This window comes from Camelus bactrianus, chromosome 5 (assembly GCF_048773025.1).
Source record: "Camelus bactrianus isolate YW-2024 breed Bactrian camel chromosome 5, ASM4877302v1, whole genome shotgun sequence".
Lineage (NCBI taxonomy): Eukaryota > Metazoa > Chordata > Mammalia > Artiodactyla > Camelidae > Camelus > Camelus bactrianus.
In genome coordinates, this window is record NC_133543.1 from 35,753,103 (window position 1) to 35,778,953 (window position 25,851).

Genomic DNA, 25,851 nt, shown 5'->3' on the forward strand with positions numbered 1-25,851 from the left:
TTGCTTTCATTGTATTTTTTACTGCCTTCTATTTATAGCACGCAATACTAATTTTTCACTTGCAATAGTCATAAAACATTTCATTGACAGTGTAGTTAAGGAAAAATGAATTGATTTAAAAAAAGATGCTAAATTAAAAGTAAGTAGATAATACGTGGCTGTGGCGAAAATTGTGATGGTGGCACGCAGACCTCTGAGTTGGGAAACAATGGTCTAGAGAGGGAAGGGGGACAAAAATGCTCTCCTAGGGAAGGCCAGTGTTTAGAAAGGAGAGAAGTGAGGGAAAGTCACAGCCCTGCCGAGAGAATCCAGAACTCACTGCAGGAGAAATCCTTGTGGAAGGGGGCGGCGTGCGCAGGGCACATGCTGCAGGGAGGGCAGTAAGCGCAGTGGTGACAGAGGAGATGCAGCTGGGTTTGCTGACGGGACCACTGAGAGGTCGCTGCCAGTGCCGGCTTAGCCCAAGGACTGGCAGAGACGAGGGAGTGAGCTATAGGAAGGAGGCAGGCAGTGCTTTCTCCTTTTCTCTAAGAAGCTTAGTGTGTGATGATGACAGAGTAAGCTGAGGTAGAAACAAGGTGGATGGGAGTGTTTGTTTGTTGTGTGTTTAGAATGGTAAAAATGTGGGCATGTTTTTAGCTAATGGAGACGGAGCTGGCCAAGATGCATGTGAGAGGGGCTAGATGGAGCCAAGGTCGGGGTGCAGGAGGATGGAGTGACCTAGGACAGAGGAGGGAAAGAGCAAGACTTCTCCTGGGGGCGGTCTCCTCTCTCCTACCAGTAAGTTTTGCGAATAAATGGTAGCCAATTCTTGCTGTTTTAATAATTCAACAACAGAGGATAGAGGAGAGCAAGTAGGAGTGTCTGGAGGAAAGCACGAGGCCATGAAAGTGGAGATCAGGGGATCTAGACAAATACTGACTTCTTGATCTTTTGTAAGCACAGGGAGGAGGGTGCTTTACAACTGGAAGGTTTGGCGCTCAGGGCGTGACGTTGCTAGAAAACTGAGGGCAAAGATAGTAGCAGCTGCTTTTCAGACCCATCAAAGGGGGATTAGTCTCAAAGTCGGCCCTTTGGGGCCCTCTGGTGCTGCCCCGTGAGGCCTCTTGAATTAAGGAAGTGCGGTGGGGAGGTCTGGGACAGGCATACCACTGGGACCTCTCAGCAGGCTCTCTGGAGTCAAAGCGATTGATTTCCTGTCATCTGGGGCATCCGGAGATCCAGGCCACAGTCTGCAGGCCGGAAGTCAAATCAACCTACCCAGTTGCTACTGCTACCATTTACATGAAAGGTTTTGGCTGGCCAAGCTTTTCTTTTGTTATAGTGCTGCCTACAATCACAGATACGGAATTGATGTGGAAAAGGCATTCTAGTGTTCACCAGCGTGGAAAGTAGACCTTTCCAGGCAGCTCAGATGGTAACTTTTAGAACCACTATCCCTTTGCGTTTTCAGAGAAATACATCAGAGACAGAGTGGGTAGGTAAGCCCTGGCTCCTGCCCTCCAGAGAGCTGCCATTTAATAGGGGAGAAGACATACATTCTCAAAAGAAGAAGAAAATAACCAGAGAATTCTTCTCAGCAGGTGGGGTATGAAATGGTCCTTGAAGAAAGAGTAGGATTGAGAGGAGGCATTTGTGGTTTGGCAAACAATTATAGAGGACACCAGAGATCCCCAGGGTCCAGCAAGACCCTACTGTCTGGATATTCTTTCTCTACTTCCCTTGTCAGGCTGAGGGGGAAAGTCTTTTCTTCTACCCTCAGGGGACATGGAGAGCAGCTGTCTCAATTTATTTAAAAAATATCCTGAACATGCTATAATTCATCACCCTCCAAGATTCTTCTCCTCCGGACAGAATAATGCTAGATCGAGCAATCCAGTTTCGTATTTCTAATCCCTTAGTCATTGTAAAGCCCCACCCTGGCCTTTGCAGAACAGAAGATGGGTTGAGAAAATGGCCCTTGTTACGTGCCACACTTCCTTACTGGGTAACCTGGTGCAAGTCCTTCCCACCCTAAGCCTCAGTGTCTCTACCTGTCAAACAGGCATCCTCATTTATCTACTCCATGGCATCAGCCGAGGATTCAATGAGATGATTTCTGTAGCTCGCTCCTGTGGTGGCTGGTTCCCGAGCGACAAGCGCTGTCTCTTACAACCGTTCCCAGCACAGCACTTAGAATCCATCCTGTCTGGTGAGGTGCCGATTAGCCCTGCTAATATTCCGAAGGCTGCTTAAAATAGAAAAGAAGTTACTTTGCCTGAGACTTTGTGTTTTTTAAGCTGACACATTTTTTTTTTCTTAGACAGTACTCTTACAGAATAATAAAATGGAATGAATCTGTGAAGTTATCTACCTAATGAGGCCAGTGTGGCACCAGAGCAGTGAAGTCCCTGAAAATGCTAGCCAGCTCTAGCATTTACTGGGCTTTAAAGGACCTGGGAGAGAAAAACCACCTTCCTTTCCTGCTTCTTTGCGTCCTTCATCACACCCTGGATTCTTGGTCCTTGGGGACTGTGTCCTTCTCACTGTTGGCTTCCTAAGATCTCACAGGTCATCTGACACAAGAGACCATCAATCTTTGTATGCTAAGTAAATGAAAGTATTTTTATCCAGAAGTTTTTGAAAAAAGTGGGGGAAACTGAAGTTAAGGAGTGTAACCCAGATAACTTTTGGGAGTGGATGTTAACCAACTCATGGTTACTCCAGCCACTGTGACGTTCCCTCCGCCTGCAGTGAAGTCTCTGGATTCTGTACATGGTGTGGTTGGAGGAGCATGGACAGTGGGGTCAGAGAGACCCAGGCTCTGTTATGGATCTGCCATGTCCCAATTGAGTGATGCATTGGGGAATCTGGTCCCTGTCGAAGGGGGGTGGAGATAGCACCTTTTCCATGGGATTGCTGTGGGTGCGAGGGATGTTGGCATGAGGTACTTGGTACCCAGCTCTCTCTTTGCCTTGATTTCTGGACTGTTTGGATGACTCTACAGTTGGCATGCTTGAACTTGGAGTCTGAAGGAGGAGACAATCTCTGAAAAGTGTTTTGAGAACAAGGATGAATAAGGCCTTCCTGGTCTGGTCAACCTTGATGTTGGGCTGACATTAAGTGGATCTGTGGCTTGTGACTCTCATGCAGAGATCATCATACCTGACTCATGGACGTTTTCAAGAGTCCATCGTGTGGTTCTTTGTCATCCATGTTTGCAGCATGCCTCTTCTTCTCAACCTCCCCCCACCGCAACCCACCCTCGCCTTTCCTTATCATTGCCCCCTCCACCCAAGCTGCCCCCTTTCTTTCTGGACTTCTAAATGGCCTCTTCAGTGGTCTTGATGTTTGTTTTCCTTCATATTCCTTCTCCAAGCACCAAGTCCCTATGGAGCATCCAGAGTAATATTTCTAAAAGCACATGCCTTTGCCTAAGAGTACATTACATTACATTACATTAGAAGGACGTACTACAGGGCTTTCTAGCACCGAGCCTCTGCCTGGCTCTTCCCCCATCATCTCATACCTTCCTGCTCCTTGCTTTCCAAATACACCAGCCCCCTTTCCAACAAACCAAGTGCTTCCTAACTCAAGGCTGCCCATTTTTGGTTGCCTCTGTGTGGAACACACTGCTTCTCGCACGTCCTAGGGCTGACAGACCTCCTAGCTCCACTCTGGTGTCACATGCTCCGAGCCATCCTCCTGACCCTCTCTGTTTCCATCACATCACAACACTAGCAGAAATGAGCTTTGTTAGGACTCAGTTGCTTATTGCCTGACTCCTCCACTCTGTTCGAATAAAAGCTGCATAAAGACAGGGAACCTATGTCTCATCACCACCACATTCCCAGTGTCTAGAACAGTTCCTGGCATGTGAGGGCATCTATTAATTTTTGAAGAAAACCTCTAAATCTGTAATAACATCTGAAATCCATCCAGCTGTGTGGAGGAGGATGCCGATGACGCCAGTGTTCATGAGGATGTGCTGGCATTGATGGGAATCTGAGAGGGGGCGCTTGTTGCCTATAAAAGAGAAAACGGTGTTTCTGTGCTCACAAGGGACAGGAGTCCTCTCTGATGCAGAAACGTTGTTGGACTGTGGTGGTGTTTAGGTGAGCTGGATCTTTGTGGTCAGGAGTCTGGAATGGGGGGAATTCATGAACTGAAATCCAACCCTCCTACTTCTGCTCCTTATTAGCTGTGTGATTGTTCCTAAGGGTCTCTGGACTCTGACCTTCCCATCTATAAAATGGAACAGTGATACCAGGCTTCCAGCATTGCTGTGGAGACTAGAGATAGTCTATGTCTGGCACACACACCTGCTCAATAAATGGCAACTTTTGTTTTGGAGTAGAGTGAATAATTTTAAAATGCTATTAATTCAAGAGGTGGCATCCAAAAGCCAATTTAATCAAATAACTATTTAAGACCTTTTAATAATTATAATAAATACTGCAGGGAATCCAAAGATGGATAATATAGGAAACATGTCCTTAAATGAGCAAAAATCTATAAAAGGGTGGTATAAGTTATAACACCAATAGCAAGTACATGTACAATACTTTGCAATTTGTAAAGTGATTCTGTAGGCCTTTTATTAGTTGGTTCTCATTAACACCACATGAAGTAAACATGAAGCAGGTTTTGTGACCCTGTATGAGTAGGAACCTTTCAGAAACTGACCTTGTCACTTGCAAAATGCAAAGAGTGATAGTTAAATTAGAGAGTAATTATGAGGAATCTGTGGCTACCCAGGCAGAGCACAGGATCTGGTAGGTGAGAGTCACTCAAATAAGTTATCTCTCTTGCCCTAATCTCTGACCCTGGATCCTGCTTTCTTTCCGTAACATGGTACTTCCAGGTGACTGTAGCTTGTGGTCAGAGATCAGAGTCCTTCTGGAAGCATATCAAAGTGCCATGGAAGTTCAAAGAAGGAGACAGAGAGAGGGAGAGGGACAGGAAGAGGGCTTACATCTATTTGAGAGGCTCAAGAAAAAGTTTTGGAGTGTGTGTATGTGTAATGGAATACTACTCAGCCATTAAAAAGAATGAAATTTGCAGCAACAAGGGTGGACCTAGAGATTATCACACTAAGTGAAGTAAGCCAGAAGGAGAAAGACAAATATCATATGATATCACTTATATGTGGAACCTAAAAAAAAAAGGACACAAATAGCTTATTTACAAAACAGAGACAGACTCACAGACATAGAAAACAAACTTATGGTTACCATGGGGGAAAGGGGGTGGAGAGGGATAAATTAGGAATTCAAGATTTGCAGATACTAACTACTGTAAATAAAATAGATGAACAACAAGGTCCTTCTATGTAGCCCAGGGAACTATATTCAATACATTTTAATGCTATAATAAAAAAGGATATGAAAAGGAATACATATATATATTTATAACTGAATCACTATGCTGTACACCAGAAATTAACACAACATTGTAAATTGACTATCCTTCAATAAAAAAAGAAAGGAAAAGGCTTTATCTTGGAAGAGATAATATTTGGTATGAGTCTTAGAGAATAAGCAGTGTTTTGACAGATGACGAGGTAAATGTATCAAGATGTCATTCCAGTTACAGCAGTGAGGTGGGTGCGGGGAAGTTGCTGTGTTGGGTAGGGAAGGACCGCCCGTGAGGGGGTCCCGCATTGTGGACGGCATCAAACTAAGGGGCTTGTGTACAGGAGGGCATCCCAGCAAGCCATTGTTTAGGAGTGGTTCTCTAAGTAAAATTTAAAAATCTTTTAAAAGATACAAGGCTTCTGTATCCACTAGACTTAAAACAGCTTCTTTGAGATTAGCTGATTACAAAATTGTGTCTGAATTCAGCAACACTAAGTCTTTAAAACAAAAAACCTTTTTTTTTTTCCTTTTTTTTTTGGTATGTCCCAAGTACTTCATCTGCTAACTGGGTAAGTCTGCCTCTGTAGGTCAGACTTCCCTCGTCCTAGACGAGGATGTAGTCTTATTGGACTGAGATACATGAGCCTTCGGTAGCCTGAGTCCCAGCCCGCCCATCCTAGACTTAGCTGGCTGTGGAAGAGCTGTTCAGAGTTTGCCAAGAGCAGCTCCCCTTCATGGTGCTAATGCACTCTAATCGAATGGGTTGGTACCCTAGACATGAACCGTGACCTAGCTACCTTGAACAGAACAATTGTTGCTGGTTTAGTTTGGGTTAATGTAGTTATTCTATTTTATGGGATATTTTTTCCTGTAATTTATGGGAGTTATTTTTTTCAGTAATATGGAAAAACAAGCCATTGCTCTCTGGATTATACTGCGTCATGATCTAAACCCAAATGCAGGGAATTCTTAGAAAACCTATAGTTGGAGGTTAAATATGCTCTTGGAGGATCCATGGAAAGACGCAATATGGTGTTATGGGTGGAAGGCTTGGCTGGGAACCAGAAATTATGGATCCTAGTCTCAGCTTAAATTGCTACTTTCCACATGGTCGTGGGAAGTTATTCTCCAGAAAGGGAAGGTAACATTCCTCCCCAGCCCCCAAAATCATGAGGAACAAATGGAGATGAGGGAGCTGAACATACCGTAAATGCAAAATTGCTGTCTGATATTTTGGAAAATTATAATTTTGGAAGCTGCTTCTGAATAGTGAAAAAATTAATAGAAAAGTAGCTCTATTTGTGGTAAATATGTGCAGTGAATGTTTATCAAAAGCCTCTTATGCACCATACTTAGCCAAGAGAAGTTCTGGGCAAAAGTTTTTGTATTTCCGTTTTTAACTAAAGGGAAGAGAACTGTCCGTGTGCTACCATGTGTCTTCTGTGGTGTTGGAGGTGCCACTGTGAGTCTTGGCATCACTGGGAGAGGTTTGCAGAGTGGCAGTTTGACTGGACTGCCCAGTGCTTGGCCAGGGAGCTGCCTCCAGGGTTACGTGCTCCAGAAAGAAGGGCAAAATAAATCCTACCTTCAGTGAAACAGCTTTCACCTCCTTACCAGTGAGAAAGGTTTGGGTTTTCTTCCCCAGACTTGACTTGGCAGAAAATCAAGTTTCCTGAAATAATTACAGCAGCAATTTTTATTCATTTCTCTGAGTACATAGAACATTGAGCTGACTCGAGCTTAAAGATTACCTTCTCTCATGCTGTATGTAGTCCAGACAGAAGCCACTCTTAAGGGGAAAATTCCAGAACCCCTGTGATCCTCATTATTACTACAACATAGAAGAGCTGGAAAGAGCCAATCTTTCACTTTACAGAGAGTAGGAGGCCTGGAAAATATAGGTAAATAGTTTAAGGTCACAAAGTACATGGTGGGGCGGGGGGAGGAGGTGGGGTCCTGGAGTAGAACCAGTTCCTCTGACTCCTAATCCGTATGTCTTAGTAGATTAGGGTACGAAACTGTTAAAGAGCGAAGACTGGAGATGGGGGAGTTCATTGTATTTTTGTATGAAATGAAAATTGCATACAAATGAGAGCCTGATTTGTGAAACACGGATTCCATTAATTTCTCTAACAAAAGTAACACTTCTGTCTCCATCTTGCCCATTAGCCAGGCAGTAATTCTGAATTTCTTCATTATCACGTGGGTGGTTTACCTTTCCAGGGTGTTTTTCCATGGCTGTCTGCGATCTTGACAGTCCTTGTGTGTCCACACAGCAGGATTTTTGGCAGAAAGGAAAGAATTAGAGGCTGGTTTCCTGTAGGACGAAGGCTTACAAGATCTATTCTCGTGTGTTGCCTTTGTTCATTCTCAAGACGTGCAGTGTGGCATTGCCTTGGCAACTCCAGTGGAAGCCAACTGCTGCTTCACGGACGTCGGTTTCATTGCAGCCGCTCTTGAGAACAGCCTTGGCTTTGCCCAGAACTGGCACTAGCGGCCTTGCTTGGGGGACAGAGCCAGTGTGGGGAGGGAGATGGGAACGTCGGGACCCGGCTCTGGCTTAGCATTTATATCCCTGGTCACAGAGTCATCCCCGTGTAGATGGTGGGGGAGAGGGGCTGGCAGTGGAGCAGTGAGGAGAAGGTGGAGCTCGAGGGCTGAGCTGATAGGGGGATCAGGCTGATTGGCCTTAGGGTCTCCTTATGAGGCTACATTTGCTGATTGATGGACCCAGGAGAGGATATAACTGACAGGAAGGAGCTGGTCCCTGCCAGGTATGGGACACTTTTGCACAGTGGGGTGTCTTTATGCTTTGGGAATTTGCAGGCCAGTTCCAGGTCCATGGGAGGGTAGGTTACGGGTAAAGAGGAGTAAAGGGATGCAGAAAGAGACGGGACGACTCCGTGGCTACTAAGATCTAGGAGATGGGGGACAAGAATGGTCAGCAACAAGCCATGTTTCTGACATGCTGGAGAGAGCTAGTGAGGATGGGTTCCCGCCCTCCCTCCAGCACCTCAGCACCATTTCATGGCGTCCTGGCCCCTGCCTCTAACCTCCCTGGTGATCATCTTAGGTCTTGGTTGTCATTGTCACCACCAGTAGACTTTTATCAAGAGCACCTGCCCTGTACCAAGGTGTACGAGGCACTCTGCCAGGTCAGGGCCCTCAGGAGCTGTGGCCCTCCTCTGTGTAAGCTCAAAATTGGTGACCCTCTGGGTGGATGTGACCCCATGGGCCTGAGGCTTGGCAAGTGATTGGCACCCTTTCATGAAGAAAAAGGCACCTCTTTTTCCAGGAGAGTGTCCCAGGCCCACAGCTTGTTAAATTTTAATAAGGATTTCCATTTCTGCCACCCCCTATCTGGCATCAACCAAATTCGAAAGCTCCATATTGGACAGTGACTCAGCACATCCTGAATCTCTTAGGACCTACCTACTGAGTGAAAGAGCAGAACGTCTGGGCTCTTGCCTTGTGTTGGGCCTTCCCAGAGGCAGACACTAAGAAGGGGTTCAAGTTCAAGTTTCTTGGGGGGCGAATCCTGGACACAGTGCTGAAGATGGGGAATGCCGTTGGGGAAGGGAAGGAAACCGATATGGAGCATGTTATCACCTCAGGCAATGGGAGTTTTCATCCCCGTGGGGGAGCCTAGGAGCCAGTTTGGAATACTTGACTGTCATCCCCTCCACTTCCAGCCCTAGAGAGGGAGCCAAAGTATTTATTCCCAATTCCTGTCACCCATCGGTTGAGGACTGCTTGGCGGGGTTGGTGCTGGGAAGGTCCTCCTGAAGGCCTGCTGCAGGGGACAGAGGGCTCAGACGCCAAAAAAAAGCCCTCGGGCAAAGAGACACAGGTGCTGGAGGTCGGGCCAGCGTGCATGGAAATGGTGAAGACTGAGGGTGTAATCAGGACCCTGGAAGCATCTGCGTTAGGTTTGCAGTTGGTGTAATCACAGACGTTTCCAGAGGCTCCACCCAGAGTTGTGACAGCGAAGCTGCTGACTCGGCGGGTGCCTGTGCCGCACACAGCTCTTCCCCTTTCCTGAGCAGGCTTCGTAGCGGAGCGTGGGCATTTTCTTCATTTTTAAAGAGTGTAGAGGATGGCCTTGGAACAGAGTAATTCTTTTGAGGATCCCTGGAAATGAAATGGGCCTCATGCTCCGTGGAGCTGAGCGCTACGAGTCGCAGCCCAAGGGGCCTGGATGCCCGAGGTGTGATTTGGCACTTGGGTGTGGTAAGGGCACCAGCATGCCGGGTCTCCGAGCTGGTACATTGTGAGTGATTGTCACTCATTAGCGTCCCTTCCTTTAAAGGGGCGCAGCTCAGTCAGTTTGGTGTAATACAAATGCCCGGTGTAAGTTGGCTCAATTTTTTAAATTAATAGAACGACACTGACCATGTATGGAGCATCTGCTGTAACCCCAGCACCGCACTAGATCCTTTATTTGTGTGAGCAGATCTGATCCTCACAGGAGGTCTGCACTGTGGATATTATTGGCTCTGTTTTACAGATGAGGAAACTGAGCATCAGGGAAATAGGAATTATACCCAAGTAGATTTGGGTTCATTTCCACCATATTTTGGTAGGCTGCCTTTGGTCAACATTCAGTCTTGGCTCCTGGAGTGAGGAGTGCAGAAACCCTATTATAAATCCCTTTTATAAGTACCTCCCTCCTGGTCTACTGTTCTCTTTCTTCAAGCATGTGGATGTGTATAACTTATAGTATAACATAAGATGATTCTTTCATTCTGGGCCATTTTATAAATGTTACAGCAGAACAATGTGTTATAACACCTGGGAACATCTCCATATCCATAATTTATGTTGAAATAAATTTTATGATGTAAGTGTCAATTGAAAAACATTTCTCGATGCAAATCAATAGCACTAAGAAATACACTGCATCCCCACTAGGATGACTGAGATAAAGAAAACAGACAATCGCAGATGTTGGCAAGGATATGGAGAAACTGATACACTGCTGGTGGGGATGTAAAATAGTACAACTGCATGGAAAATAGTTTGTCCGTTCTTCAAAAAGTTAAACATAGAGTTATTTTATCACCCAGAAATTCCATTCCTAGTTATATACCCAGGAGAAATGAAAACAAATGTCTACATAAAAACTTCTGCATGAATGTTCATAGCAAGATTCATAATAGCCAAAAAATGGAAACAACTCAAATGTCCGTCCGTTGGTGAGTGGATACGTGAAATGTGGTAAATCTACACAATGGAATATTATTCAGTCATGAGAGTGAGTAAAGTACTGATTTATGCTTCAACAGGGATGAACTTTGAAAACATTGAAACCAGTCACAAAAAGCTACATTATACGATTCCAGAACAGGCACATCTATAAAGACAGGAAGCAGTTGCCTGGAGCTAGGGGAATGGGAAGGGGGAGAAGGTGACTAGTAATGGGTACAGTCTCTTTTTGGAGGTGATGAACATGCTCTGGAATTAAGATGTGGTGATGGTTGCACAACCCTTTGTGAATGTTCCGACAATCACTGAATTGTTATCCTTTTATTAAAGGGGTAAATTTCATGGTATGTGAATTATATTTCAGTAAACGCAGAACAAAACTTCTTCTGGCAGAATATCTGTGTTGATAAAAAATGAGTATCAACCTTAACCCAAGGACTTCCTGCTTTTTAATGTTTTGGAAACATTCTTTCAGATCGGTAGCAAAGCTCTTTATGGTTTATGAGTTTATCTTATTTAATTTATTCTCGTGCAAGCTAATATAATGCTTTACCGATGGCTTAACCTTGGACATCTTTGGAGTCCTTCAAGTAAAGACAAATCCATACATCTTTTAAGAAGGAAGTACATCTGTCTTTCTCAGAGAAGAGAGATTTGGACGTTGAACACTTAGCTTCCAAAGTGAAACAGCTGCTGGGTAGATGTCGGCAGGTCTCTCCTGCCTTGGTCCGTCTTGTTCTGGAGGACAGCGCCAGGTCTCATGCTTTAGGGAGGCAGATTTTAAGTCAATACAAAGACACAACTTTCTAACAGAGCTAGTTGAGTTTCGAGCAGGTCCCCAGTCGTGTCTCAGGGCCATGGAGATGAGAGTGGTATTTTGAGAGGAGGTTGGACTGACCGACTCCTAAGTTCACATTAACTCTGAGAGGCTGTGGTTTTCGTTCTCCTGCTGCATTGCTCCAGCTCTCATAGCAAGGACTCTTTGTTGAACTAGTCAACTGTGTACTTAGAAATAATTTAAAACTGATTGGGAGAAAAGCAGGGAAATAAGTATCGGAGGCCCACGCTTGTTGTTTCCTTGATGTTCAGAGAGAGCAACTGATTAGAAGCCAGAACTTTTAGAAGGCTGGACAGGGAGCCAGGAGGTCCTCATTCTAGGCACAGATCTGCTACCTACCTAATGGGCTGGGTGAATTTCTATGAGTCATTGGCCCTCTCCCAATCTCAAGTTTATAATTATTTGTAAAACACATTTTTGGGTTTGGATGGCCTTGAAGGATTTTTTGGTTCTGAAAAATTCTAGATTTTTTCTTAATAACACCATCTTTTCACATCTGTCTTTTCCTCGCCTCTGGTAGGGCTTTGCTTGTTTTTAATTCCTTCTGTTGCAAGGAAGGCTCGCCATGTGCATGCCCACCATGCTTCTTGCCAGTCTTGCCCTTCTTCCCTGGTCATAAGCCTTTCCTTCCTCATTTGGTTCATGTCAGTCCCATCTTCATGGTTCACACTGTCTTGACTCCTGTAAACTATAGTAGGGCTGTCTTTTGCGGCCTCACTGATCTTTATTTCAATCTTTCATGTTAGTCCCAGCGTTTGCTGTTCCGTGTCTCCTACTTTTCCAGTAGATCATTAGCTGCTTAGGATAACAGCATGGTGTAAGGGAAGAACACTCGAAATCAAAAACTTAAAGTTATTTCTCCAAAGTAAGAGAGCTGATAATGTGACCGGGCACATGAGTTTTCCAGTTGGTGAAATGGGGATGACCATACCTCCCTCATGGAGTTACTGTGAGAATTAAATGACATAAAATATAAAAGGATTCGGATCACAGTAGTTGGTGATAGTGTTGGTGGACAGCAGTGGGAAGGTGGCTAGCACAGGAAGAACTTGTCACCTTCTGTGCTTTGAGGAATGAAGTCACACGAACACCCGAGACGGAGAGTTAGTGTTTGTTCTCAGTAATCAGTTCCTCTTCCTAATACTCCTCAGTGTCTGAAGGTAATTCCACAGAATGAGTTTAAAATCTTGCTGGGGAAGCTTGTCTTTTTATTTTCTTCTTTTCTTTTTTTTTCTTTCTTAGTAAAAATAGAAGAAAAATTATTTAAGTCACTGGCTCCCTTTGGTCACAACCCTTGGTTGATCTTAGAGATTGTTATTAGATTACCTCTTGATTATCTCTTCTTGGGTATAATTAATTTCAGTTTCCTTAACATCCCTCCTGGTGCCCATTTTCTAAATCTTTAAGTGGGTCTTTTGCTTTCCTCTGTCTCCCAGAGTAATATTCCTTCCAGGCTGAGGAAGAAATGTATTCATAGACAGGCCATATGGTTCACAGACACTTTGCTCTCAACGACTTGATAAGAGTTCTGGTGGTTTGATTTTTTTTTAAATTTTAACTGTAAAAATATAAGAACCATCTACTGTTAATTTTGTATGTGATCCTAGTAAGTTATTTAGCTACAGTGCTCCCATGCAATTAGCCCTGCTCTGCTAGAGGCATTCATGGCAAAGCTGGGTAGCTTCATTTTCAGTAGTAATGGATGTGGAGTGTGTGTCCCATCCAGATTCCTTTCATAAATTGCAGCAGGTTTGCATAATGTGCAATTAGGTCTTGGCATTTATATGGCTTCTGGCTTAGCTGGTTAGAGGCTTTCATTGTAGTGGTCCATTTGATTGGTTGAGGATGGGTCACATAGTAATTGCTATGGAGCAAACCAAATAGGGTGATGTGATGCCAAGGTTGAGGGGGCTACATTCGTTAGGGTCATGGAAGCCCTCAAAAGAGGAGAAATTGGAGTTGACATCCAGAGAGTGATAAAGAGACAGCCAATGAAGATTTGTGGTGAGCCAGGTGAAGATGAGCAGTGAGAGAATTCCAAGAAGAAGGAAGAGTTACGAGCAAAGGCTCTGAGCTGAGGACTAGGCATGGTAAGAGAAGGAAGTCCAGTGGACTACACTGTAGTAAGATGGAGGAGAATGCAGGGAGCTGAGGTTGAAGAGGGTCTAGTCTGAGTATAATAGGAGCCTTTGGAAGTTTTTAAGGGAGAAAATATCATTTGATTTATAGTTCTAGAAAGCTCACTCTGGCTGCTAAGTGGAAATCGGATTGTTAGGAACAAGAATGGAGGCAGGGAGGCCAGTCAGGGGGCTATAGCTGTTGTCTTGATGAGAAATGATGATGGCTTGGACTGAGGTCATATGACATAGGTGGTGAGATGTGATAGAGTTTGGGATATATTTTGGATGCGGAATCTGTGGGACACACTGATTTGGCCTGAGTAGCTAGGTGATTGGTGATGCAATTCTTCCTCAGATGTAGAGGGCTTGGTGGTTCTTTTTTGGCCAGTTAAGTTTGAAATGGTTAACAGACATCCAAGTGGAAATGTCCAGTATGCAATCTGGAGCTTAAATGAGATTTGAAGGCTGAAATTTTCAATTGAATTATATGAAGGTCAAGAATGTAGACAGAGAGGAGGCTGAGGTCTGGATCCGGGACATGCTGTCATTTAGAAGTCTGGAGGAGACGTCAGCAGAGAACACAGAGTAGCCAGAGAGTTCTTGGAGGATCATGTGCTGAATAGATGCCTGGAAAGGAAAGTATCTCCAGGAGGAGTAAATGGTGACCTTGTCACTCAGTTTCCAGTGTTAGCACCCAGCACCCATATTAAAATGTAAATCCAAAAATTTATTCTGCAGCTGCAAACCTAGTGATAACTGGAACACGCTGGGCCCAGTAACTGCCCCCAGAAACCCTCAGGCAGAGTGGGATCAGAAACAGTGAGACTCTTGTCTCCTTGTGGGGGTCTCTCTGCTGAAGTCTTGACCGGTGTTTGTGAGACCTTCTTACCATTGCCAAAAGAGCAGAGACTGATTGGTTTCTTGTTGTTGCCTGATGGCAGTTGTATATACAGCTGGCACAGCAATGCCGCAGGTCAGTTCTTGAAAATAATCAGTAACTACTTTCTAACTCTAAATTCTAATTCCAGGAATTCAAGCTTCACCTAAGATAAAAACCTATGACTAACTCAGTGCAGGAAAAGACCCATTAAAATGCTTACTTTTTAACTAATTTATGTTCTAATCTTGACAGGATGAGTCTCATAACAAATCACTTTCTGAATTTTATGTTTCTCAAAGACAGTTTCTATTTGGGAGTTAACTTCAGCTTATGGAAAATTGTATTATGCTTTGTTACTTGATAAATGTGATGTTAGTTAAATGAAGAGTAGAGATTTCTTGCTTTCTACCTCTCTTAAGGTGAAAGTTTAATGCATTCCAACAAACATCTTAAAGAGCAAAATTGGGGAGCCCTATTTTTTGTACCATTTACTCTAATTTCATAGGTCATTTCCTCTGCCGTGTCAAGTGCATTTTCTCCAAAACCTAAGCAGGATCATGCTGTAAACAGGGTTTATTTTGGTGATTCTCAGCAAGTTTGGAGAAATAATGGATTTCTTTTAAATGAAGCGAAGCTGCGTTTTCTTTCCAGAAGGTTAGTTGATGACAAAGGAAACTCTGTAAATGTTTATTCTGACCTTTTACCCTGATGACATTTAGTTGAATTTTACAAATAGATAAAGCTAATAATAAGAACGTAGTGGGCCGATCGTTGGGAATAGATTATGGTGAGGAATATTCTCTTGGTTATTCAGCCAAATACCTGGTTCACGGATTGAATGAGACTTGCTGGGAACAAAACATCAGGAAATAATTCCTTTCCATAATTTTAATGTAATGGCTGGTTCTGCTGCTTTGTATAAAAACAAAATTTGATGATATCTCAAAATTCTCCATGTTTTTCTGAGAACCACACTGCAGGTGGCTCATTTATCTGGTTCGCACAATCATATTTTCAAAGACTGAAGCGCGAGCCTCGCCCTAACGCACAGGACCTTACCAACGTGCAACTTGGCCACGGTCGTGAGTGAGACGTGAAGTCAGTCTGACAGCTGTGTGCTTCCCTTTGTGTGACGCTTATAGGATGTAACAAGCCTTGTCCTTGGATCCCCCATGGGCGGTTATCCTTCCGAGGTGTCAGTCCTTGGGTGGTTCCTGGTGTCCAGAGCCACGTGGAGGAGATGCGAGGTGGGAGTGAAGGAGGCTCCGGGTCCTCCTCTTTCCTCCCTTCTCTTGTCCTGTCCTCTCTTCTGCGCTTGGGGAAAGTGGGGATGAAGGGCTGCCCGGGCAGCATTGGTGGGGAGGAGGTGTGTGATGGGGGGCTCTGCCCGGGACGAGGCTGCCTCTGTCCTCCCCACCCCGGTCCCAGTGCTCAGCGCGGTGCCTGGCACGTAAACGCCCAGGAGCTGCTGTTGAGCGTTGAGCGGCGGGAGTCACTGTGGCAGCACAACAGCAGAACCTCTCCCTCCCCGATGACAGTTACCTCCGCAAATCCCCAGTGGTCCAGCGTCAGACATCCCAAGAGCCCACACTGGGAGGAAAGCACTTGATTTACTAGACCGAGGTCCCCCTTTACCTCTAAAGTCCCCACCCAGTTAAGGCATCACTTATGCATGTGAAGAAAACACTAGAATAATCTGGGATACAAAGCAATGCTATCTTTCTATTAAGAGCAGCTTCTTAAATCTGATCGCGGCCTCTGCCATTGAGAAAAATTCTGCACATTACCGTGGCTGAGTGTCCTGCAGGGACCGCCTCCCCATTTCCTTTCTTGTCTCCTCTTCTACACCCTCTAGTTTCTTGAGCACCCAGGCCCTTTCCTGTCTGCTCCTCCTTTTGCCTGGAATATTCTTTCTTGTTCTTCATGTGCCCAACCTGTCTGGTCCTTTAAAGATCCACTTAACTGGTCCTTCTTCACGGGGCCTTCTTTTGCCTCTCTCATGCCCTCTGTCCTGTGACTTTATACTTGGGCCTGTTGCATTTTCCTGTGTGTTTGCTTTCTTGTTATTAGCTACCTGTCACACTGGACTGAATGCTCTCAAGGAGGGACTGTTGTCTGATTTGGTTAGCATCTGGTCTCTGCCTGGCTCCGAAGAAGCTCTCGATAACTAAATATTTGTTTAAATGAATGAAGTGTCAACCTACCTCTCACCAGAAAAAGTGCTTCTAATGAAAAGAAAAAAAAAAACACATTTTTTCCTCCTCTCAGATTCTCCACACACGACACATGCACACACCATGTAGGTGTGGTTCACGCTGTAAAATTCCCCTAGTCTTGGAGAGGAACAGCCTTACAGAGTAGGGTTGGTGATTTGGTGCCTATGGTCTAACTGCTAAAATTAGTGCTTTTTTTGCCCCTAAATGTCTAATGTGTTTTCTCCGCCTTTTTCTTTCTTTGGTCTTTTGTTTTCAGCAAGGAAAGCCGTATGTCTTCGACCGAGTGCTGCCTCCCAGCACGACCCAAGAGCAGGTTTACAATGCGTGTGCGAAGCAGATTGTCAAAGGTAAGTGCTATTTCTTTATTTCCTCCTGGGCCTCTCAGAGTAATTGAAAACTTAAGTGATATTTGCAGCCTAGGAATCAATGTACCTTGACCGTAAGCAGAAGCCTGCTAATTGGAAACACTGAATTATAACTGAGCTCTGGCCCTGATTTGCTCTATGTCAGTCAGGCAAGTTATTTAACCCCTCAGTACCTCTTTTCCAAGGAGATTTCTTTATTTCTTTTGCCACCTTTTGGGCAGAGTTGCTGTATCACCCAGAAGCTTAAAAGCCAGGTAAGCCATGGTCACACCATTTCTGTGATGGTTTTAAAATGCTGCTGCAGGTGTGGTACCTCCTCAGGAGACAAGTAAATACTCTGATGCTCCAGCTGTATGTTTTTGTTTGGTTTATTTTGTGAGTCTGTCTCTTCAGAAAGAAGCACCCAGGAATCTTCTGCAGCACCCTGAGGGCATGTTACCTTGCCGGTTACTGAGTTGCTCTGGCTACACAGCACCCCTCTCATCTAGCCCACTTCCAAGCATCCTGCCCAGAGCCTGACATTTGTTCTTCCACACAGGTAGCCTGAAGCCTAAATTTGTGCCTTAGAGATCAGTCCTGTTCTCTGGGACTGGCCTTGGCCCAGAAGGATTTGTGTCAAAATAACAGCAGGGAGATGAAGCCGTTTACACGTTGCTCTATCTCGCCTTTTCAAATCGGGGTCAGGACGAAGCCTGCCTTTGGGGCGCTCGCCATCTGGACAGAGCTGAGGGGCATCTCCTGCTGCTTTGCTGGTTGTCATCCAGTCCTTGCTTTCAGATTTGAATGCCACCTTCAGAGTTGTGCCTTCAAAGGTCTTGATGCTGCTGCCTTTACAGGCAGCACTAGATTTAAAGAGTAAAAATGAAAACAACCCCCCTCCCCAACACCTTGCCATATCAGATCTGCTTGCTTTTAGAGGCTGAGATGACTAACCTCACTCTTTGAAATGCATGAAAATCAGCCGTGGGTACATCTGTTAGATTAATTCTGACCCTGGCCACCTGTGTGGGAGGCGCCCGTCAGTACGTGCTGTTCCTTGCTGAGGTGTATGGTTATTCACATTCTAGTTGCAGACATCACTTACATTCGAAGGTCTTCACAGTAAGTTTATTATAGAAAACTGAAGACAAAAAAATATGCCTGAACATGAGCTCCTTTTGAATTGATATTATGAGTCTGTATCTGGTGCTAATTTTTATCTTCTCACTACTTCTGCTCTTTTGCTTCTTTTTCTGTCTAAATCTATTTTCTCTTTCTTTCTGGAGTGTATCGTTCTGGTTTGCTCCTGGTCACACCTCCTTCCCCTTTATTATCAGACTCATGGTTTTATTTAAGTAATAAAAATCATCACATACAAGCCAGGATTTCCTACTTTTTCTCTCCTCCTTCTTTATCAGAACCAAATAGTACTTACCACGTACTGTGCTAAGCATGGGGGTCATTTAAATACATACTCACCCTCTCTCTCTAAGTGGACGTTATAATTGGAGATAGATGCACTCCATTTTTTAAAAATCCTGTGATTAACAAACAATAATAATAATCTTTGAGTTTTTATTTACTAGAGAAGTTTGGGTCCCTTTCAGTGTCTGGATTTTTCTATAACATGAAAAGTCAGAAATGGGCAGCCCCTGGGGGGTTCTTGTGGACACCCTAACTGTGGATAACTTGAGGCTCAATTATACAGTGAGCCACAAAGAAAACTATTTGGAATAAAATTAGGCTCTGATGACGTTATTGTGATATGATAAACAGACATTTTTTGGGCACCATAAATACAACACAAACATACTTATTTTGCAGCGATAAAGACTACCTCATTTTGCCTTGACAGGAAACTGTCAGGGGGATGATGAGGACCTGATTTAATTTTTTAAAATATCTGCTGAGGCAAGTGTGAGGGAAAATGGCTGTGTATTTCTGCATCAGCAAGATAAAATGTAGGTATATAAGAAAGAACTGCTTGGAATAAGTGACCAGGTACAGCTGAGGTGTCTCTGGCCATGAGAAGCTCTATTTGAATCAAGCCTGGAAGGTGGTGCAGTGGGGGTCTTTTTTTCCGAGAGGCCAAAAATTGAATCAAATGACTTCTAGAGGTCCCCACAGTGTCTGTGATTCATGGTAATGTAACAGACTGGTGAGCTTTTCCTTTCAAGTCTATCTAAACCCTTAATGTTTTTGAGATCAGGAAGACTCCTTTTAACTGGACAGCTTTATTCTCTCAGTCTTCGCGTTTCCTTCAACTTCACTGGGTTTAAAAAAAAATTGTCGAGCATTTGATATGATTTGATTGCAGAGCCCTGGCATGTCCCACGCTCCCATCTTTATCTAGTATGTTTTTCAAAATGTCTGGAAGAGTGTGTAGAATCTCCTGCATTTCTTCTAGAAGGGGTTATAGGGTTAGTGACCACCGGCATGGTGAGTAGGAAGGTCCCTGTGGAAGCCCTAGGAATTAAAAACCACGGTTACTGGGCACTGTTGTTGAAATGTGAGTAATTGTGTCCGAGTCTGCAAAAGCCACTCCTCACATTTGCCATCCAGATTAACTGCATGTAGACCATCCAGTGCTAGAGAAGACGGTCTCTTGTTTTCCAGTTCTAATTTCCTTAAATTTCATTCATTTGGTTGTTTCTTTCTTTCATATTTTTATGCATGTATTAAGCATTTACTACGTGGTAAGCACTGCTAGGGACTGGAGTCACCGGGATACATAAGACTCTGAGAATCTTTGAGAATCGGGGAGGAGGCAGAGGCACGCGTAATTATACACATGGGGGTTTTGTGCTTTAAAAATGCTATGCGAGCGCAGAAGAAAGTCACCTGAAACTGCTGATTTCGGTGGGTGGGGAGGAGGATTGGAGAATTAAGGAAGGCTTCTTGGACAGGTTGGGTTCTGAGGACTGAAGAGTGTGCAGGGCTGTACAAGCAGAAGGAATAGCAAAACACAAGCATAAAGACCGGAATCATATGAACAGCTTAGAGTGGTACAGGGTGCATGGGGATGAGACTTAAAAAGTTAGGCTGGATCAGAGTTTGGCAGAAATTGATGGGTTTCCTCCTGTAGGCAATGTGGACCCACTGAAGAGTTTTAAGCTTAGGCTATTATCACATCTATTTTATTATTACATCATATATGACTCTTAAGAGGAAATATATTTATTTAGCTACTGTTGTCAGGTACCCTCTATGTGTTTTACATATGTTGTTGCATTTTAAATCTTTACAGCTTTATGAGGTGTGAGCAGCATTATTCCCCTTGTACTAGAGAGGAAACTGAGGCGAAGTAAGTTGGCCAGGTCACGTCAGGAGTAGGGAGGCTGGGACTTGAACCTGAGTTTGTCTGACTTGAATTTTCTGTACTTTCCTGCCCCCACTTTTCTGGTGAGCCCGTAATGAGCATTTGATGCTTATTTTATGAGTTGTACCTTTTCCATCAGGCCATGTGGACTATTAAGTAAACATTGCAAAAAGGCAGGGGTGGGAATGGAGGTGGGGAAGGGGAGAGAATGGAGACTGGATTCCAGAGCCGCAGGGTGGCCCTGGCTGTCTGCCAACAGTGAGACACGCTTCCACTGTGAAGACGCAGTACGTCCTCGCCTGGGCCCAGTGGCTGCTCTGATCGGCCACTGGTGTTCAGCAGGACCGCCTCTGCCCTCTCCAGGCATGGCCTGCTTGGTAGTGTGCTCAGCTGGCCAGAGCCTTGGGGTTCCAACCAGGGAGGAGTTGTCAGCCTCTATCGCCAGAGGCTGGTGCCACTCGCAGGCCGCCATTTCCCCTGGAGAGTTGCTGGCAGGCTGCAACAGCACCCTCAGGCACACTGATGTGCAGGTCGGATTACATCTGCCCCAGAGCCTTACTTGACAGTGGATCCAGCTCTGCTACTCTAGCAAGACCTGGACTTGGAACTGGTCAAACCTAGGATGGAAGGCTTAGCTTCTGAAGGCTGCAACAGGAGGCAGAAAGTATTTTCAAGAATCTCACTCCTCTCCTCCCTCCTCTTGGGAGATGACAGAGCTCCTCCCACCCACTGTGGACTTTCTCTTTGGGGTTTGCTTGGCCTCTGGGTGCATGTGTGTGGTGTTTGTGGGGCACCACTGGCTGTGTGGTGCGAGCTGAGGTCACATCACGCCAGACCCCATCACAAAGAAAGGTTCTGTGCGGCTGGGCTGGGCCCTGGGCTCCGTGGCTGGGGTATAGAAGCAGATAGTCTGTTCTGGCGGAGACTCTGAAACAAATGCTTTCCTCGGGCCCAGGACCCGTCATTCAACGTGATGAAAGTGCCTTTCTGTGGACGGCTTCTGCAGAGGCGGAGGGCGGGTGTCACGCGGCTCCGCGGTGCCGAGCACAGGCCTGTTCTCTCGTCCTTCTGTCCTTGGTGGGCCCCTGGGCATCCTCCGTCTCCCGGCATCTCAGTGGTCCAGCCCCAGATGCACTTTTGTGCAGCACTTCCCCTCCTGGCCTCTCTTCCCCACTCTAATCAAATGTAGACCTATCAGACAAATCCCCACTCCCCTACTCCAAACCCTGGAGTTTGAAAGAAAAGTAGAGAACACTGGGTTCAAAGAGGTTTTTTGTTTTTTTTTAAATTACCTTCTGATTCAGAATCGAGTTGATAGAGGGCAACATTAGCTGTGTTCAACCTTGAACACTGGAGGTAAGTTCTCCATCAACAAATTAATTGTAACATGATTGTGAACACTCTAAAGGCCAAGTGGAGTTTGTTCTAATGGGCTTTTATGGGTCTTCACTTTCTTGGGGAAAAAAAAAAAACAATGTAATTGCCTGCGGTGTTGAAATAGCAGCAACAAACAGGGGTTCTCCAAGTAGAGTCTCACGTGCCTGACGGCCTCGACACACAGACTGGTGATGCTGTCCATGAGCTCTTGTTTTCATGTATGTGCCCCAGTCCTTAACCCTCGCGAGTGTGGTGAGCGGTGACTAACCAGGAGTTAGGATTGTGCGTTCTCTTAGTGAGGGTGCATTTAGAGGGGTGGACTGAGCCTGGGGGCATCTACCGCGCCGAATTCAGATGCCCTGGCCCCATGGCTTCCTGGCAGAGAAGCGTGTGCTGGGTTCTCTCCGGTCAGCAGCGCTGGGCTCTGAGCTGAGGTTTCTTCAGGGTGGGGTGGGTTGCTCAGAATTGCCCCTGTGTGCAGGCAGACTTGTAGGATGGCCGACGGCTGTGATGAGCAGAAGGAGCTGGACCCTTGGCCTTGGCTTCCTTACTCCTGTTCTAACCCCTGAGCTAATGGGTCCCAGTGAGCCTCCTCTGCAGGGGCTTAAGATAAGGAAGCTCTTTCAGTGTTGGGGGGAGATGTTTAATTTCTAATAAATAAAAGCTTTAGCACTGTGATTGTGGATGGCATTCCAATTGTCTGGAGTTGTTTGTGCAATGAATGTAGAATGTTAGAACAGCATCCAAAGGGTGGGGACCTCTCTCTTTGGGTCCCTGAAAACATGTCTCTTTTATGGTTGTGTAGACCCTCCCCACTCGGGCCACTGTTTTCAGGCCTGAGGAATCTTCTCTGAGCAAGTTGACATTTTCATGAAGACTGAAGCTTGAACCTCCAACCCTTACACTGTAGTCTTCAAGTCTTTGCTTCCTCTGTTACCAGGGAAACCATTACCAGAAGTCGGATATGTGTGAACATTCTCTCTCTTTCTCAATATATATAGCTTGACGCAAACTCATGAGGGCTGCTAGGATTTAAAAAAAAATCCTACCACTTTTCTTTTTTTAGCTTCCTGAAGGAAAATCCCGCTTTCTTTTCTGATCCCAATTCACACTCCAAACCTCAGATCAGTAAAATGTATATTAAAAATGTTTTTAGAAGACTGAACGAAACAACAAAAACTAACTGGCATCGTAAAATTCAGAGAGACCAGAAAAATAAAAAAACCCATATGTATGACTGGGACACTATGCTGTATACCAGAAGTGAACACATTGTAACTGACTATATTCAATTAAAAAAAAAAAGCAATAAACCAACCTAATCAGAGCCTGAAATAGATGGAACTGATCGCCTGGCTTGATTTTTATTTTTGTACCTGTCCCTGAAGAGAACACCTCTGTGTGGGGCTCCTCTCCCCGCCCCTCCGTGCTTTCAGGAATGAAGCCTTCCTCCCTTTATGTAAAGATGTGGAGTCAAGGATATTAATTATGCATCATTCCTCTTTCGGTGATGTTTAAGTGGATGGTGGAAGATCGAGCCCTAAATATATTTTAATCGCCTCTGCCGCTTTGAAAGAATTCCCACAGATAATCTTGGTTTTTCTGTAGCAACCTTTGCCCCGCCTCGTCCCTGCGTGAGAAGGAAGCAGTCTGCAGTGACGGGTTTGGCACAGTGTGCTCGCTGTGTAATTGGAAGGAATTCCGATGCTCGTGGGCCGGGGTCACTTGCTGGCATGGTCACTGCAAAAACAGAGGCGTTAAGTTTGAGACAGGGCCCCAGGTTTCCGGGCAGACTGGATTGTCACAATGTGTCTCAGTTTACAGACTGGGGCCCCGTCCGCTACCCAGCTCTGGACTCGTTCTGTTCTGAAGGGGCTCTGGTGTGGGCTTCCTTCTCAGGAAACCTCCCCAAGGAGCACGCCTGGGCCAGGGTTTAAACTGACCCGAATTAGATCTTCAGGAGAGAAATTCTGTTCTACACCTCACTCCAGAGACTCAGGGCATGATAATTTTTTTTCTTTTTTCTTTTTTTTCTTTCTCAACTGATCTCAAGAGATCACCGTAGAGATGAAAACTCAGGTATCTTTCTACTAAAAAGAAAATGCACTGCCCGGTACCCGTCTCAGTGTTGATGTTACTGGTAGAAGCTGTGTCTGCCTCCTTCTTTAACAGTCCTGGAGGCCTGGGAGTCCGTTTCTGTTTGTTTGTGGAGCAGTGGAGGCCGTCGTTTCTGCTTTTATCTCACAATTCTACTTAGAATGCAAATGGAGTGGAAATAGATCATTTGTGTGAAAAATGAGATGGGCCATTTGGAAAATGTAATTTTAAAACAGGCAACTGGCACTGGCATGCAGTCAGAGTAATGAGTTAATTTTAATTTTTGTTTATTGCTTTCAGATGTCCTTGAAGGTTATAATGGGACGATTTTTGCATATGGACAGACCTCATCAGGAAAAACACACACCATGGAGGTAAGATTGCAGTGTGCTGTGATGTTGGTCTCTGAGATGACTGAACAGACCTGTGCTTCCAGCAAAATCAGGCGTCTGTGGCTTTTTGATTGGATAATAAAGATTGTTAAAGGGATGGTTATGTTTGTGTCACAATTCACTGTGTCTTTGAGGTGTTTTAACAATAGTAGTGAATGTGGGGTGAAGGTATAGCTCAGTGGTAGAGTGCGTGCTTAGCATGCATGACATCCTGGGTTCAATCCCCAGTACCTCCATTAAAAATAAATCAACGAATAAACAAATAAGTAAACCTAATTACCTCCCCCCCCAGCAAAAAATAAAAATTAAAAAATTAAAAAAACAGTGGTGAATGATAAAATTTCAGGAGTTCAGTATTTAAAAAAATCCTTTGTTGGTAGTTTTGTCAAAATAATCATCATAAATTCTATTTAAAATAATCATCAATCAGCTGAACAGTGGTGTGAGTAGCCTTATGGACTGTAGCCTCCATCTTACTGAGGAAGTCTGTTGTGGAAGTCATTCACTCTCGGAAGAGCCTCTGGGGAGGTGAGTCTCTTCTGAACAAACAAAAAATGGTAGGTCAGAAATTGAAGGACGTTGGCTTGTGAACCAAATTCAGCCCACAGACATCTTTTTCTTTGACCTGCACAGTATTTGTTTGTTTGTTTGTTTGTTTTAAAATTACAGACAATGTTTAAAATGGGATGATTTCAAACAATGCTAAGTTTCCCACTTTGGTTGAAAATTCTGAAGATCTGACAACTCCGGGTGAAATTTCACTGTAATATAAAATGTTGTCTTCGCCAGAGCAGGGGGCTCCATTGTCTTGTTCACCGTTTTATTCACATAGCTAGTGTGTGGGACAGTGGCTGTCGTCTTGGAGGGCTTTGATAAAATATTTGTGAAATGAGAGCCTCGCGGTGGCCCTGGCTGACCCACGTGTGTGGGGCTGGGCTCTCCAGTGTCTTCTAGTTCACTCCACGCACATCATAAGTGAATGTTCAGCATCTTTCCTCGGAAACTTACATACCTGTGCACCTGAGGGTGTGACCCCAGCACAAATTGTTGGCAGCGGAGCTCTGTGGCTCCAGGCTGTCTTGCAGACAAGGCATGCCTGCAGACAAAATTGGCCCCCTTTTCCTTTTTTGCCATGGATTCGACTCCTAAATTGCCTTTGGGGCTGGATAATTCTTCTAAAAGCTGGGCTCACCTGAGAGGTGAGGAGAGGTGAAGAGTGGTTATTACAAGAAACTACACAGAGGAAGTTTGGGGAATTCAGCTTCCAAGCAGCAGGGTAAGATGAACCCTTAATCCTTCAAGCTGAGGTTTCTCATTTACGGTCCCCTCTTGGGAATGCTACTGAGACGGCTGCTGCAGAATCGGTTTAGCTTATGAATCATTCCTATTGACGAAGAGATTTCAAAGGCACGAGGCTGAAATCTACAGGGCTCTGGTGTTCTGTTCACACCGATTTCAAGTGCGGGGTACCTCTCTGTGGGATCTCATTCCTGTTGTGTTGACTCGCTTTCGCCATTTTGCTGGAGACAGAGTGGCTGAGAGCATGCACGAGGTTCATTTGCCACCTCTTCTAGACGGGGCAGGACTGTTCCCGGACACCTGAGCCTCTCGCTCTCTCTTCTCTGCTTCTCACATCCTACTGCAGTGCTCGTTGGAAGCACGGGCACCAGTGTCCTCATGCTCCTGCTCAGCCCCTCACCTGCCTCTCCCCCTGGGCCCCAGACCCT

General features: G+C 45.0%; 1 protein-coding gene across 1 annotated transcript in view; it reads left to right on the plus strand.

The window, feature by feature from the left end:
* KIF5C (kinesin family member 5C) overlaps positions 1 to 25,851 on the plus strand; it is a 145,774-nt gene that overhangs the window by 30,529 nt on the left and 89,394 nt on the right. The window contains exons 2-3 of the mRNA XM_010950260.3: positions 16,852 to 16,942; positions 24,033 to 24,106. Of these exons, the coding sequence (XP_010948562.1) occupies positions 16,852 to 16,942; positions 24,033 to 24,106 (165 nt within the window). The remainder of the gene's footprint in view (positions 1 to 16,851; positions 16,943 to 24,032; positions 24,107 to 25,851) is intronic.